Below are 14,655 nucleotides of genomic sequence, written 5' to 3' on the forward strand. Positions count from 1 at the left end.
ATGTGTATTCTTATAGAATCTGCAGCGAGTCTCAGTCTGTAGAGTTTCTTTTCTTTATCCACCACGTAATATCCATATTCCCAGACCCCCCTCTCCTGTGCTACAGACAGCCACCAAACCTCAGGAATATGGTTATTAGCAGCTTACTGTCTCCTCCAACTAACAAAGGAACATTCCCGTGCGGACAGAAAAGGGACAAAACCTGCCCTCACATACTGACCACTGACAGGATAGATACCAAACTCTAACAGGGAATATAAGATCCCAGGTACCTTCACCTGCAGCACATCCAATGTAGTGTATGTAATAATATGTACCAAGTGTCCTGGGGGTCTGTATGTGGCGGAGACCGGACAGACTGGGTGAGGATGAACTCGCACCGCCATACAATCACAGAGCAGAGAATGGACCTTCCCGGTGCCAAAACACTTCTGCAATCAGAATATCAGCAATAACATGAAGGTCCCGGTGCTAAGGGGGAATGTCAAAAGCAAAAAAGATCGGCCTGTGCGTGTGTGTGTGTGTGTGTGTGTGTGTGTGTGTGTGTGTGTGTGTGTGTGAATACAAGCGATGACCTCTGACACTCCAGGGGGTTACACCAGTCACAGGGTTTTATGTGGTGTTACAACAACTAGACACCAGGTGACCGATACACCCAGCGCCGTCCTGTGATATCTGTATATTTGCATGTTCTGCTTGTGTATGTCTTGTGTATCTCCCCCTTGTGTATCTCGCCCTGTATTCCTGTACAATGTGCGGCCTCAGACATTGTCTTATATCGGCCTGATGGAGGGATCGTCTTAGTCCTGAAAGCTTCTGCAAAAAGTCATTGTTCTCCATTATAGTTATCACTTACTGAAGACTCCTCAATAAAAATTCTTTTATATTTGATCTCCACTGGCTGACCCGGTACAGAGATGTTTCTCCTGATTTTGGGGTCTGGGAGATGTTTTGTTTGGGCTTGCAGAGAGGTTATATAATGAGTCTGGGGTCCTGGCGGTTTCCTGCTGACTCTCCTGTCTGCTGGAGGTGACCTGATCTGCGGGGCCCGCACGTCTTCATATGGCGATGGCTGGAGACGGAGGGGCACAGCTGCGGCTATTTTTGGCCATTCTACATCCACCCTGCCCCCTGGTGACAACTGATAAATCTGTCACTGCTGATAATAGCCAGTCACTGCACAGGAATGTGGCCCTTTAAGATGAGCCCCGGACGCCCCCCATTTATAGTCCCCTATTTCTTCAGAGAATACTAGTTTTTGAACAGAATACTAGAACTGCAGTGAGTACTGACAGAGCCAGAGAAGATGCAATTAATATCCGACTGTCAGGCAGTGTGGAAAGCTGGGTGACCGCCTATCAGAGGAGCCCGAGGGCCACAGCTCATCCAAATGTCCTAATGGCAGGAATTTCCTACTAGTGGGAGGGGGTGTCACTGACACAGTCTGCATTTTGTGGAGGTGCCCCCTCCCTCCTTCCCCCAAGTATCTCCCCATGCCATAATTTACAGTGCCCCGCCCCCGGGGGATATCCCTGCCATGTGGGAGGTCACTATGATTAACCCTATGTAGTGCGTGCACCAGTCACGTGTCTTGCTTTATGGTATTTTGTGTCTTCCCTTATATATATAAGATGATGGAGTCTCCCAGACGGGGCACAAGTCACTATTAGGAGGCCCATGACTGATGTATAACAGGGCGCACCCTCCATACACCAGGCCGCACCATGTTACTACACTCACTCCTCTCACTTTACCACTTCACTCCATCTCTTACTTGACTTGGTTTACGCCAAAATTGTATCCAAGACACGAAACCAAACGCTAATCCGCACCCATTGTAAGACGTAAGAATAAGAAAGTGTCTGACGTGAGGGATCCTTGTAAATCCCACCACACTTATTACTCTGCTCCAGTATCTCCAGCATGGAGGGGGTTAATAGTTCTCATCTCTGGCATGTAGAGAGTTAATACTGCTTGTGTATTATCATATGTAATATTTCTCATGTGTCTGGCATGTAGGGGGTTAATATTTCTCACCTCTGGTTTGTAGGGGTTAATGCTTATGTCTGGTTTGCAGGGGTTAATATGACATCTGGCACATGGGGGGGTTAAAACTTCTTATCTCTGGTTTGGGGGTCACTCTGGTGTCTTATCTGTAATTTAGTGATGTCACTACATTCCTGAGTGACATCACATAGTCCCCCTGTTATTCTCCAGTAGGGGGCGGGGTGTAGCTCTGATGACATCACATAGACCCCCTGTTATTCTCTAGTAGGGGGCGGGGTGTAGCTCTGATGACATCACATAGACCCCCTGTTATTCTCCAGTAGGGGGCGGGGTGTAGCTCTGATGACATCACATAGTCCCCCTGATATTCTCCAGTAGGGGGCAGGGTGTAGCTCTGATGACATCACATAGTCCCCCTGTTATTCTCCAGTAGGGGGCGGGGTGTAGCTCTGATGACATCACTGTGTCCCCCTGATATTCTCCAGTAGGGGGCGGGGTGTAGCTCTGATGACATCACATAGTCCCCCTGTTATTCTCCAGTAGGGGGCAGGGTGTAGCTCTGATGACATCACATAGTCCCCCTGTTATTCTCCAGTAGGGGGCGGGGTGTAGCTCTGATGACATCACATAGTCCCCCTGATATTCTCCAGTAGGGGGCAGGGTGTAGCTCTGATGACATCACATAGTCCCCCTGTTATTCTCCAGTAGGGGGCGGGGTGTAGCTCTGATGACATCACATAGACCCCCTGTTATTCTCTAGTAGGGGGCGGGGTGTAGCTCTGATGACATCACATAGACCCCCTGTTATTCTCCAGTAGGGGGCGGGGTGTAGCTCTGATGACATCACATAGTCCCCCTGTTATTCTCCAGTAGGGGGCGGGGTGTAGCTCTGATGACATCACTGTGTCCCCCTGTTATTCTCTAGTAGGGGGCGGGGTGTAGCTCTGATGACATCACATAGTCCCCCTGATATTCTCCAGTAGGGGGCAGGGTGTAGCTCTGATGACATCACATAGTCCCCCTGTTATTCTCCAGTAGGGGGCGGGGTGTAGCTCTGATGACATCACTGTGTCCCCCTGATATTCTCCAGTAGGGGGCGGGGTGTAGCTCTGATGACATCACATAGACCCCCTGTTATTCTCTAGTAGGGGGCAGGGTGTAGCTCTGATGACATCACATAGTCCCCCTGTTATTCTCCAGTAGGGGGCGGGGTGTAGCTCTGATGACATCACATAGACCCCCTGTTATTCTCTAGTAGGGGGCGGGGTGTAGCTCTGATGACATCACATAGTCCCCCTGTTATTCTCCAGTAGGGGGCGGGGTGTAGCTCTGATGACATCACATAGTCCCCCTGTTATTCTCCAGTAGGGGGCGGGGTGTAGCTCTGATGACATCACTGTGTCCCCCTGTTATTCTCCAGTAGGGGGCGGGGTGTAGCTCTGATGACATCACATAGTCCCCCTGTTATTCTCCAGTAGGGGGCGGGGTGTAGCTCTGATGACATCACATAGACCCCCTGATATTCTCCAGTAGGGGGCGGGGTGTAGCTCTGATGACATCACATAGTCCCCCTGATATTCTCCAGTTGGGGGCGGGGTGTAGCTCTGATGACATCACATAGTCCCACTGATATTCTCCAGTAGGGGGCAGGGTGTAGCTCTGATGACATCACATAGTCCCCCTGATATTCTCCAGTAGGGGGCGGGGTGTAGCTCTGATGACATCACATAGTCCCACTGATATTCTCCAGTAGGGGGCAGGGTGTAGCTCTGATGACATCACATAGTCCCCCTGTTATTCTCCAGTAGTGGGCGGGGTGTAGCTCTGATGACATCACTGTGCCCTGATAATATGCTTAGCACCGCAGCTGTCAGCGCTGACACACAGACCAGCAGAGCTGACAGAATAACGAGCGTCTTCCTGCGCCCGCGGGTGTCAGGTGACCTGATATATGACAACCTGCAGATTTCTGTCCTTGTACAGAGGTGTCAGGTGATCGGCGGGTGATGGTAGTGACATACCCCAATAATACCAGCTACTGCCCCCATGTACTGTATAATTTATTACCCCATAAGTGCCAGCTATAGACCCCTCTGTAGTGTCAGCACTTACCCCATGAGTATTAGTTGGAGCAACTCTATATAGTGTCATTAATTACCCTACCAGTGTTAGCTATAGCCCCTGTATACAGTGTATGTAATTACCCCATAAGTACCAGCTATAGACCCCTATATACAGTATCAGTCCTTACTCTATAAGTGCCAGCTATAGCCCCTCTAACTACCCCATAAATGTCACCTATAGTCTCTCCTTATAGTGTCAGTCATTACTTTGTGCAAAACATCTTCAGCTCTGCTATGTCGCTGATCCCCTCCCTGCTCCGCTCTCCTCGGCTCCTTCCATAAGGTTTCTCTTGGATTAAGGTTGGTGACTTGTCCAGTCCAAACCTTTCTTGTAAGCTTAGGCTCATTGTCTCGCTGCATGGCCCACGTTCTCCTGAGATTCGGCTCCTGGACAGACGACCTGACATTTTCCTTTAGAATCTGCCGGTATAATTTGTTCCACCAATGATGGTGAGCGGTGCTGGCCCAGACGCAGCACAACAGGCCATACCATTATACTACCAGCAACGGGGGGAACAGATATTATACAGGCTGTACCATGATACTACCAGCAGCGGGGGGAACAGATAGTAAAGAGGCTGTACCATGATACTACTAGCATCGGGGGTCACAGATAATATACAGGCCTGAACCATGATACTACCAGGACCGGGGGTGACAGATAGTAAACAGGTCTGTACCATGATACTACCAGGACTGGGGGTCAAATCAAATCGGCTTTATTGGCACGTCCGAATAGATATTTCGCATTGCCAAAGCTAGTAAAATGGGGGGGGGGGGGGGCAGTGGTGGTTGATTTGGGGTATAACAGTCCATGGAGACTCATCTTGCTCTTAGTTGGTGACCGATATATGGGGTGGGGTGGGGTGGGGGTGGGGCGGGTGTATTGGGATAAATATAACAGTCCGTGGAGTCTCATCTTCCTCTTGTTTGGTGACAGCTGGACACGTATTGGGCAGCGATCTCCACAGTGGCCTCTTCTTCTCCCAGTAGGATGTAGAGTTTCCTCTTCTCCCAGTCTGGGATGTGGGCAGAGAGTCTTTGGTAGTAGACGGCCCTCACAGCTGAGTATTTGGTGCAGTGTAGCAGGAAGTGGGTCTCGTCTTCTAGGGCCCCCTGGTCACAGTGCTGGCACAGTCTCTTCTCCCGTGGCTTGTACGTCTGCCTGTATCGCCCCGTCTCCATCTCTAGGTTGTGGGCGCTCAGTCTGTACCGGCTCAGGGTCTGTCTGTGCTTGGGGTGGCGTATTCTCTCCAGGTAGGTGGCCATGGTGTATTCCCTTTGTAGGGATTGGTACACATTGGTGAGTTTCTTGGAGTTATTTATTGCACTTCTCCATTCCTCGATGTACCGCTCTCTGTCTCTCTCAATGACTCCTTGTATTTGAGCCTTGTTCAGGGCATGTTGGGGGTTTTGGCTTGGCAGATGGCTGATGCTTGGTTGGGGGGTATCAGTTTTTCTCGGGGCTCTGTGGCTCAGCCAGGCTTGGTGGTGGTAAGAGCCAGGACTGCTGCCCTGTATGTGAGTCCAGAATGATAGCGCCCTCTTCTGTATGGTGAGCCATAGGGGGAGTCTGCCTAGCTCTGCCCTGCAGGCTATGTTGGTGGTGTTGCGATGGACATGGAGCAGGTATTTGCAGAACTCCAGGTGGAAGTTCTCTGTTGGGCTGGAGTCCCACTTTGACTGGTCTGGGTAGGTGGCTGGGCCCCAAACCTCACTGCCATAGAGAAGGATCGGGGAGATGACTGTGTCAAATATCTTCATCCAGACCCTCACCGGTGGTTTGAGGTGGTACAGTTGTCTTCTGATGGCGTAGAAGGTTCTGCAGGCTTTTGCTTTCAGGGTTTCTATTGCTGCTTTGAAGCTTCCTGATTGGCTGAGCTCCAGCCCCAGGTAGGTGTAGCTGTTGGTTTTCTCCAGTGTGGAGCCGTTCAGTGTGAATTGTGAGGTGGTGGAGGCTTTATTGTGGCCCTTCTTCTGAAATACCATGACTTTGGTCTTCTTCTGGTTGATGGGTAGGGCCCATGTGGTGCTGAATTTTTCCAGCACGGACAGGCTTTCTTGGAGGTCTTTCTCGGTGGGGGCCAGGAGTAGGAGGTCGTCGGCGTATAGCAGGAACTTCACCTCCCGGTCGTTCAGGGCGAGGCCTGGGGTTGGTGAGGTCTCCAGGGCTGTAGCCAGTTCATTGATGTAGATGTCACAGATGGTAAACAGGCCCGTACCATGATACTACCAGCACTGGGGTTCACAATGGTACACAGGCTGTACCATGGTACTACCAGTATCAGGGGTCACAGATGGTATTAGCTGAGGTTTTTATACTAGAGTTCAGGGTTCTCCTTTCTCCAGACATAACCCTTCTCGTTTAGTTGTGTTTCGGTCTCCTCCATCTATATGTACCATCCCCCGTCTATATGTACCATCCTCCGTCTATATGTACCATCCTCCATCTATATGTACCATCTTCCATCTATATGTACCATCCCTCATCTATATGTACCATCCTCCATCTATATGTACCGTCCTCCATCTATATGTACCATCCTCCGTCTATATGTAGCATCCCCCGTCTATATGTACCATCCTCCATCTATATGTACCATCCTCCATCTATATGTACCATCCTCCGTCTATATGTACCATCTCCCATCTATATGTACCATCCCCCATCTATATGTACCATCCCCCATCTGTATGTACCGTCCCCATCTATATGTACTGTTCCCCATCTATATGTACCGTCCTCCATCTATATGTACCGTCCCCATCTATATGTACCGTCCCCATCTATATCTACCATCCCCCAGCTATATGTACCATCCTCCATCTGTATGTACCATCCTCCATCTGTATGTACCATCCCCCATCTATATGTACCATCCTCCATCTATATGTACCGTCCTCCATCTATATGTACCGTCCTCCATCTATATGTACCATCCTCCATCTATATGCACCATCCTCCATCTATATGCACCATCCTCCATCTATATGCACCACCCTCCATCTATATGTACCATCCCCCATCTATATGTACCATCCCCATCTATATGTACCATCCCCCATCTATATGTACCACCCTCCATCCATATGTACCATCCTCCATCTATATGTACCATCCCCCATCTATATGTACCATCCTCCATCTATATGTACCATCCTCCATCTATGTGTACCATCCTCCATCTATGTGTACCATCCTCCATCTATATGTACCATCCCCCATCTATATGTACCATCCCCCATCTATATGCACCACCCTCCATCTATATGTACCATCCCCCATCTATATGTACCATCCCCATCTATATGTACCATCCCCCATCTATATGTACCATCCTCCATCTATGTGTACCATCCTCCATCTATGTGTACCATCCTCCATCTATATGTACCATCCTCCATCTATATGTACCATCCCCCATCTATATGTACCATCCCCCATCTATATGTACCATCCCCCATCTATATGTACCATCCCCCATCTATATGTACCATCCCCCATCTATATGTACCGTCCTCCATCTATATGTACCGTCCTCCATCTATATATACCATCCTCCATCTATATGTACCATCCGCCATCTATATGTACCATCCGCCATCTATATGTACCATCCCCCATCTATATGTACCATCCCCATCTATATGTACCATCCTCCATCTATATGTACCATCTCCCATCTATATGTACCATCCCCCATCTATATGTACCATCCCCCATCTGTATGTACCGTCCCCATCTATATGTACTGTTCCCCATCTATATGTACCATCTCCCATCTATATGTACCATCCCCCATCTATATGTACCATCCTCCATCTATATGTACCATCCCCCATCTATATGTACCATCCCCCATCTATATGTACCATCCCCCATCTATATGTACCAATCTCCCCCCGTCTCGTCCAGTTGATCTTTAGTAAGCACAGATGGGCAGCCATGATCTTCTTGAGCTTTCTCCTTGCCATCCTGTCATGGCCACCATTGTTGCTCAGTGTCCTCCTGATGGATATGACCATTAGCTCATGTCAGTTACTTAGAGGAGACCTTGGCTTCCTTTGGGACTATCTTACACCTTGTCCTTGGTGTGATCTTTGTTGGTGACCACTCCTGGGGAGGGACATAAATGTCTTCTATTCCCTCTATGTCTACACAATCTGTCTGACTGCCGATCGCCGGACTCCAAACTCTTCAGCGACGGTTCTGTGACCATTTCCATCCTGAAGAACATAATAAGTCTTCTCCTGAGGTCCTCGGGAATGTCCTCTGTCCGTTCCATCATACATGTCCACACTTACATGTGTTTGATAGATCCCTCCATTATGTTGATTGCAATCGCCCAGCTCTCGTTGTACCCGTATGTTTTCTTCTATTCCTCGTAGATGTGTGATATGGGATCGTTACCTTCTATAAGTCAATGACCAGCTGAAATATTTTTGGATAATTTCTTTAATTTGGTCTTTATCTACTTCAACTACTGATGGAGTTTTAGGTCAAATTTATGCAGAAATCTAGAAAATTCTGACGGGTTCACAATTTGAAGCCCCCCTGTAGGTTCTCACGTTCACTGCTTCTCTCCAGGTGGCTATGAGCAAGGCGCGTGGCTATAAGAGATGCAGCCGTAGATGTCACTACCAGGCCCTGGAGTCTGAGGGGCCTCACAGGTCCCCCTGCCCCATAAAACCTATCATTGTTTTATATGGTAGAAGCGAGGGGCCCATTCACAGCTATGAACCGTTCCATGGCAGTCCCCACCTTCACCACTTCTCTCCAGGTGACTTGGGACCTTTAGGGTCTTCACATATGTTACTGGCTCTCTCATGGAAGCCTTTCACTGAGCGTCAGAATATGATCAGGGGAGGGCGGTGGATACCGAAGCCACATAACTGGGAGATTAAAGAGACTATTTTAGAGACAAGATTTGCTGCTTCCTTTCTGAGAGTGTCAAGGGTGAAAATCAATGAGAGCGGTGACATTGGAAGTGACATTAATGGGCGAATTCTCCAATGTAATCTCATCAGGGGTGAAGTTTCTGCTGCCCCCTCCCTCCAGTAAAGCAGTAAGAGTGGCCAAAACTGAAGACCATGTAGTCACTGTCTGCAGTCTCTTCCTCCTCTGTAGTCACTGTCTGCAGTCTCTTCCTCCTCTGTAGTCACTGTCTGCAGTCTCTTCCTCCTCTGTAGTCTCTGTGTGCAGTCTCTTCCTCCTCTGTAGTCTCTGTCTGCAGTCTCTTCTACCTATGCAGACTCATCCATTAATGATCAAAACAGGATGCGAACTACAGGGGCCCAGTTCTTGGCAGCTATATCCTTACAGGGGTACAGTTCTTGGCAGCTATATCCTTACAGGGGCACAATTCTTGGCAGCTATATCCTTACAGGGGCCCAGTTCTTGGCAGCTATATCCTTACAGGGGCACAGTTCTTGGCAGCTATATCCTTACAGGGGCACAGTTCTTGGCAGCTATATCCTTACAGGGGCACAATTCTTGGCAGCTATATCCTTACAGGGGCCCAGTTCTTGGCAGCTATATCCTAACAGAGGCACAGTTCTTGGCAGCTATATCCTTACAGGGGCACAATTCTTGGCAGCTATATCCTTACAGGGGCCCAGTTCTTGGCAGCTATATCCTAACAGGGGCACAGTTCTTGGCAGCTATATCCTTACAGGGGCACAGTTCTTGGCAGCTATATCCTAACAGGGGCACAGTTCTTGGCAGCTATATCCTAACAGGGGCACAGTTCTTGGCAGCTATATCCTAACAGGGGCACAGTTCTTGGCAGCTATATCCTAACAGGGGCACAGTTCTTGGCAGCTATATCCTTACAGGGGCACAGTTCTTGGCAGCTATATCCTTACAGGGGCACAGTTCTTGGCAGCTATATCCTTACAGGGGCCCAGTTCTTGGCAGCTATATCCTAACAGGGGCACAGTTCTTGGCAGCTATATCCTTACAGGGGCACAGTTCTTGGCAGCTATATCCTTACAGGGGCACAATTCTTGGCAGCTATATCCTTACAGGGGCCCAGTTCTTGGCAGCTATATCCTAACAGGGGCACAGTTCTTGGCAGCTATATCCTTACAGGGGCACAGTTCTTGGCAGCTATATCCTTACAGGGGCACAGTTCTTGGCAGCTATATCCTAACAGGGGCACAGTTCTTGGCAGCTATATCCTAACAGGGGCACAGTTCTTGGCAGCTATATCCTTACAGGGGCACAGTTCTTGGCAGCTATATCCTTACAGGGGCCCAGTTCTTGGCAGCTATATCCTAACAGGGGTACAGTTCTTGGCAGCTATATCCTTACAGGGGCACAGTTCTTGGCAGCTATATCCTAACAGGGGCACAGTTCTTGGCAGCTATATCCTTACAGGGGCACAATTATTGGCAGCTATATCCTTACAGGGGCACAATTCTTGGCAGCTATATCCTTACAGGGGCCCAGTTCTTGGCAGCTATATCCTAACAGGGGTACAGTTCTTGGCAGCTATATCCTTACAGGGGCACAGTTCTTGGCAGCTATATCCTTACAGGGGCACAGTTCTTGGCAGCTATATCCTTACAGGGGCACAGTTCTTGGCAGCTATATCCTAACAGGGGTACAGTTCTTGGCAGCTATATCCTTACAGGGGCACAGTTCTTGGCAGCTATATCCTTACAGGGGCACAGTTCTTGGCAGCTATATCCTTACAGGGGCACAGTTCTTGGCAGCTATATCCTAACAGGGGCACAGTTCTTGGCAGCTATATCCTTACAGGGGCACAGTTCTTGGCAGCTATATCCTTACAGGGACACAGTTCTTGGCAGCTATAGCCTTACAGGGCCCCAGTTCTTGGCAGCTATATCCTTACAGGGGCCCAGTTCTTGGCAGCTATATCCTAACAGGGGCACAGTTCTTGGCAGCTATATCCTTACAGGGGTACAGTTCTTGGCAGCTATATCCTAACAGGGGCACAGTTCTTGGCAGCTATATCCTTACAGGGGTACAGTTCTTGGCAGCTATATCCTTACAGGGGCACAGTTCTTGGCAGCTATATCCTAACAGGGGTACAGTTCTTGGCAGCTATATCCTTACAGGGGTACAGTTCTTGGCAGCTATATCCTAACAGGGGCACAGTTCTTGGCAGCTATATCCTTACAGGGGCACAGTTCTTGGCAGCTATATCCTTACAGGGGTACAGTTCTTGGCAGCTATATCCTTACAGGGGCACAATTCTTGGCAGCTATATCCTTACAGGGGCCCAGTTCTTGGCAGCTATATCCTAACAGGGGTACAGTTCTTGGCAGCTATATCCTTACAGGGGCACAGTTCTTGGCAGCTATATCCTTACAGGGGCACAGTTCTTGGCAGCTATAGCCTTACAGGGGCACAGTTCTTGGCAGCTATAGCCTTACAGGGGCCCAGTTCTTGGCAGCTATATCCTTACAGGGGCACAGTTCTGGACAGTTACTCACTCCTTACAGAGGCCAAGCTCTTTGCAGTTACACATCCTGAGAGAGACTCCGTTCTTTGCAGTTAATTCCTAACAGAGGCCCTGTTCCTGGCATTACCCATAGTTACAGGTGCACAGTCCTGGAAAGTTACTCATCCTACCAGAGGGAAAGTTCTTGGCAGTTGCATATCTTTAGAGAGTCACCGTTCTTAGCAGTTACACATCCTTAGGCCAGTTGCTCACGACCGTGTGCTGCCAGCCGTCTGTGAACGAGCGGCACACGGGTTGTCACATTGATGTCCCCCTTGTGCATGGGCCATGTTTACGTGGCCCCTTTCATTAAATTAATAGGAGACATGGAAGCAAGGGCCGCCAAATAGGACAGGAATAGGACCTATTCTATATTTTGTGGCCCAGACTGTCGGCCCTCAACGGAACTGTGTAATGCACGGTCGTGTGTACAGGCCCATAGAAATGAATGGGTTAGTGTGCTTTCCATGAAATACACACTGAACATGGTCACGGTCGTCTGAAACTGGCCTTAGAGAGACAATTACACATCCTTACAGAGGCCCAGTGCTGAGCAGTTACATATCCTTACAGTAAGTCTTTTTCTGCAGTCTCTTCCTCCTGTGCAGTCTCTATGCGCAGTCTTCTCTTGTGTAGAATCTTCCATATCCGCTGCCCTGGGACTGATGCGTCAGTCAGTCTATCAGACCGTGTGTAATCATTCATGGCTTCCTGTCCCTCTGTTAGTTCTCCCTGGCAATCACGGTGCGGCCACTATCTGAGCAATTCTTCATGCACATGAGCTGATCCCCTAATAGTTGTCAGACAGCCGGCCGTCCTATCTAGGTCTTCTCCTGGGCTTCCCATAGCTGGATATACAGTATAGGACAGTATGAAGAATAAATATAATATCTCACATCCGATTCTGTGTCTCACCTCATGTTCTCCCTCTTTTCAGATAGCCACAATGGATTCCAGTTCATTCAGCGGGGTGCCGCGCTTCCTCACCAGGCCCAAAGCCTTCATGATGTCTGTGGGTAGAGACGCCACCTTGAGTTGTCAGATTGTTGGAAATCCTGCGCCCACAGTCACCTGGGAGAAGGACAAACTTCAAATCGAGTCTGGAGGTCGCTTCAAGATGGTGCAAGATGGTGAACTCTACCAGCTAACTATCTACGATCTAACCTTTGAAGACAGTGGTCAGTACATCTGCCGAGCCATCAACAACATAGGCGAGGCATTTGCCGCAGTCACGGTGAATGTGGGACAGGAGAGCACGGTGGTGGAGTGCGCGCCATACTTTATCCTGAAGCCCACCAATTCCCGAGTAAGTCTAGGCGAAGACGCCACATTTCAGTGCCGGGTACAAGGCCACCCACCCCCTGTGGTAACCTGGGAGAAAGATGGCCGACAGGTGGGAACTGTCTTAGATTCCAACCGCATACGTATCGAGTCCCACGGAGAGTCCACCGCTCTGCACATCCACTGCATTCGCTTTTCAGACGGTGGGACATATCTGTGTCGAGCAGAGAACCCCGTTGGCCAGGCCAAAGCTTCTGCTTCACTGTCCGTTGATTCTTTTAGCTATCCTAATGCCACCAGCACCAATGCGGTGGAATCTTCATACGGTAAAACGGCCTCGCTGCTGTCTCATCTCCAGAAACGGCGCGAGGAGATCCGAAAAACTGATATTTCCATCATGGGCTCCTACGACGCGAACACCACATGCTATGGAGCGCTGGACACACTAACTGGACTGGGATTATCTCTCGACTATGAAAGAGCGGCCACACTTACACCCAAAATAAACCGTGAAGGTACCGTGAGCGTCCTCACTCGTACCTGCACCGTGACAGAGGGCAAACACGCCAAGATGAGCTGCTTTGTCACTGGTGAACCCAAACCTGAGATTGTGTGGAAGAAGGACGGAGAGGTGATCTCAGAGGGCCGGAGGCACGTGGTCTATGAGGACGAGCAGGAGAACTTCGTGCTGAAAATTTTATTTTGCAAACAAATTGACAATGGATTGTACACGTGCACGGCGTCCAACCTGGCCGGTCAGACCTACAGCTCGGTGCTGGTCATAGTCAAAGGTGAGTGACGGTCCTGAGGACCACTGGACTAATTCAGGGATAGCCATGGTTAAAGCCCCTTCCCCAAAATCAGGTGACATCGTATAACATAGAGTGAAACCACCTCTTGGAGAAGACCACCTCTCTGGATACAGACTTTTTCATTTTGGGTGGTCATCTGAGCGAGAATTCACTATATATAATGACCTTCATCACAGAATTCACCGTCAGTAGAGTCTTAAAGGGGAAGGAAAAGTTCTCCTCATTCTTCAAAAGCATCATGTGTCTTCCTACAGCCAAGCCTCATTCACTCCATTAGAGCCGCCATGTTTTTTTCTAATCCTGGGCTACCCCTTACAAAATACTGGTTGAAGGAGGATCATTGAATGGGTCAGAAGTAGGGTTGAGCGATCAGGATCGGAAAAGATCGGATCCCGATCGGTGATCGAGTAAATTTCACGATCGTGATCGGGTTCCGATCCTACCTAAAAAAAGATCAGGAACGGAATTCCGATCCCAATTGCTCAACCCTAGTTACCTGCACAGAACCGCTGCCGCTCTCTGAAGCTCCGGCCTCATTCACACACCGGCAGAGCGCCATATGCGCCCCCACCTTCCTAGGCTAGTCTTACTGATGCTGGGAGTAGGCGGGGCTTGTTGTGATGTAGGAGAGTGTGGGCGGGTACAGGACGGTGAGACGTGAGCGATTCACTAGGGAGGCGGGGGCGCGCACGCCGCTCTGACGGCGTCTGAATGAGAGAGGTGAGAAACAGGCAGAGAACAACGGGCCGGAGCTCCAGGGAGTGGCGTACAGAGCGGGAAGGGGGTTGGTTCTGTGCAGGTATCCGGACAGCAGGTGGACTGAGTAATCACTGCACAGCATGGAGTCCATAAATTGAAGCCTTTAATATTTGGACTGCACGCTGTGTAGTGAATAGGATAGTTTTTAAAATCCAATTTTCAATCATTAAAAAATCCCATTGACTTGCATTAGGATCGGAATTG

At 49.4% G+C, this 14,655-nt stretch overlaps 1 protein-coding gene across 1 annotated transcript in view; it reads left to right on the forward strand.

The window, feature by feature from the left end:
• Positions 1–14,655, forward strand: part of OBSCN (obscurin, cytoskeletal calmodulin and titin-interacting RhoGEF) — a gene marked incomplete at its 3' end in the record, with an annotated part of 243,727 nt that overhangs the window by 21,504 nt on the left and 207,568 nt on the right. Inside the window, exon 2 of the mRNA XM_075272031.1 lies at positions 12,537–13,671. Coding sequence (XP_075128132.1) covers positions 12,546–13,671 — 1,126 coding nt within the window. The remainder of the gene's footprint in view (positions 1–12,536; positions 13,672–14,655) is intronic.

Source organism: Leptodactylus fuscus, chromosome 4, assembly GCF_031893055.1.
Source record: "Leptodactylus fuscus isolate aLepFus1 chromosome 4, aLepFus1.hap2, whole genome shotgun sequence".
Taxonomy (NCBI): Eukaryota; Metazoa; Chordata; class Amphibia; order Anura; family Leptodactylidae; genus Leptodactylus; species Leptodactylus fuscus.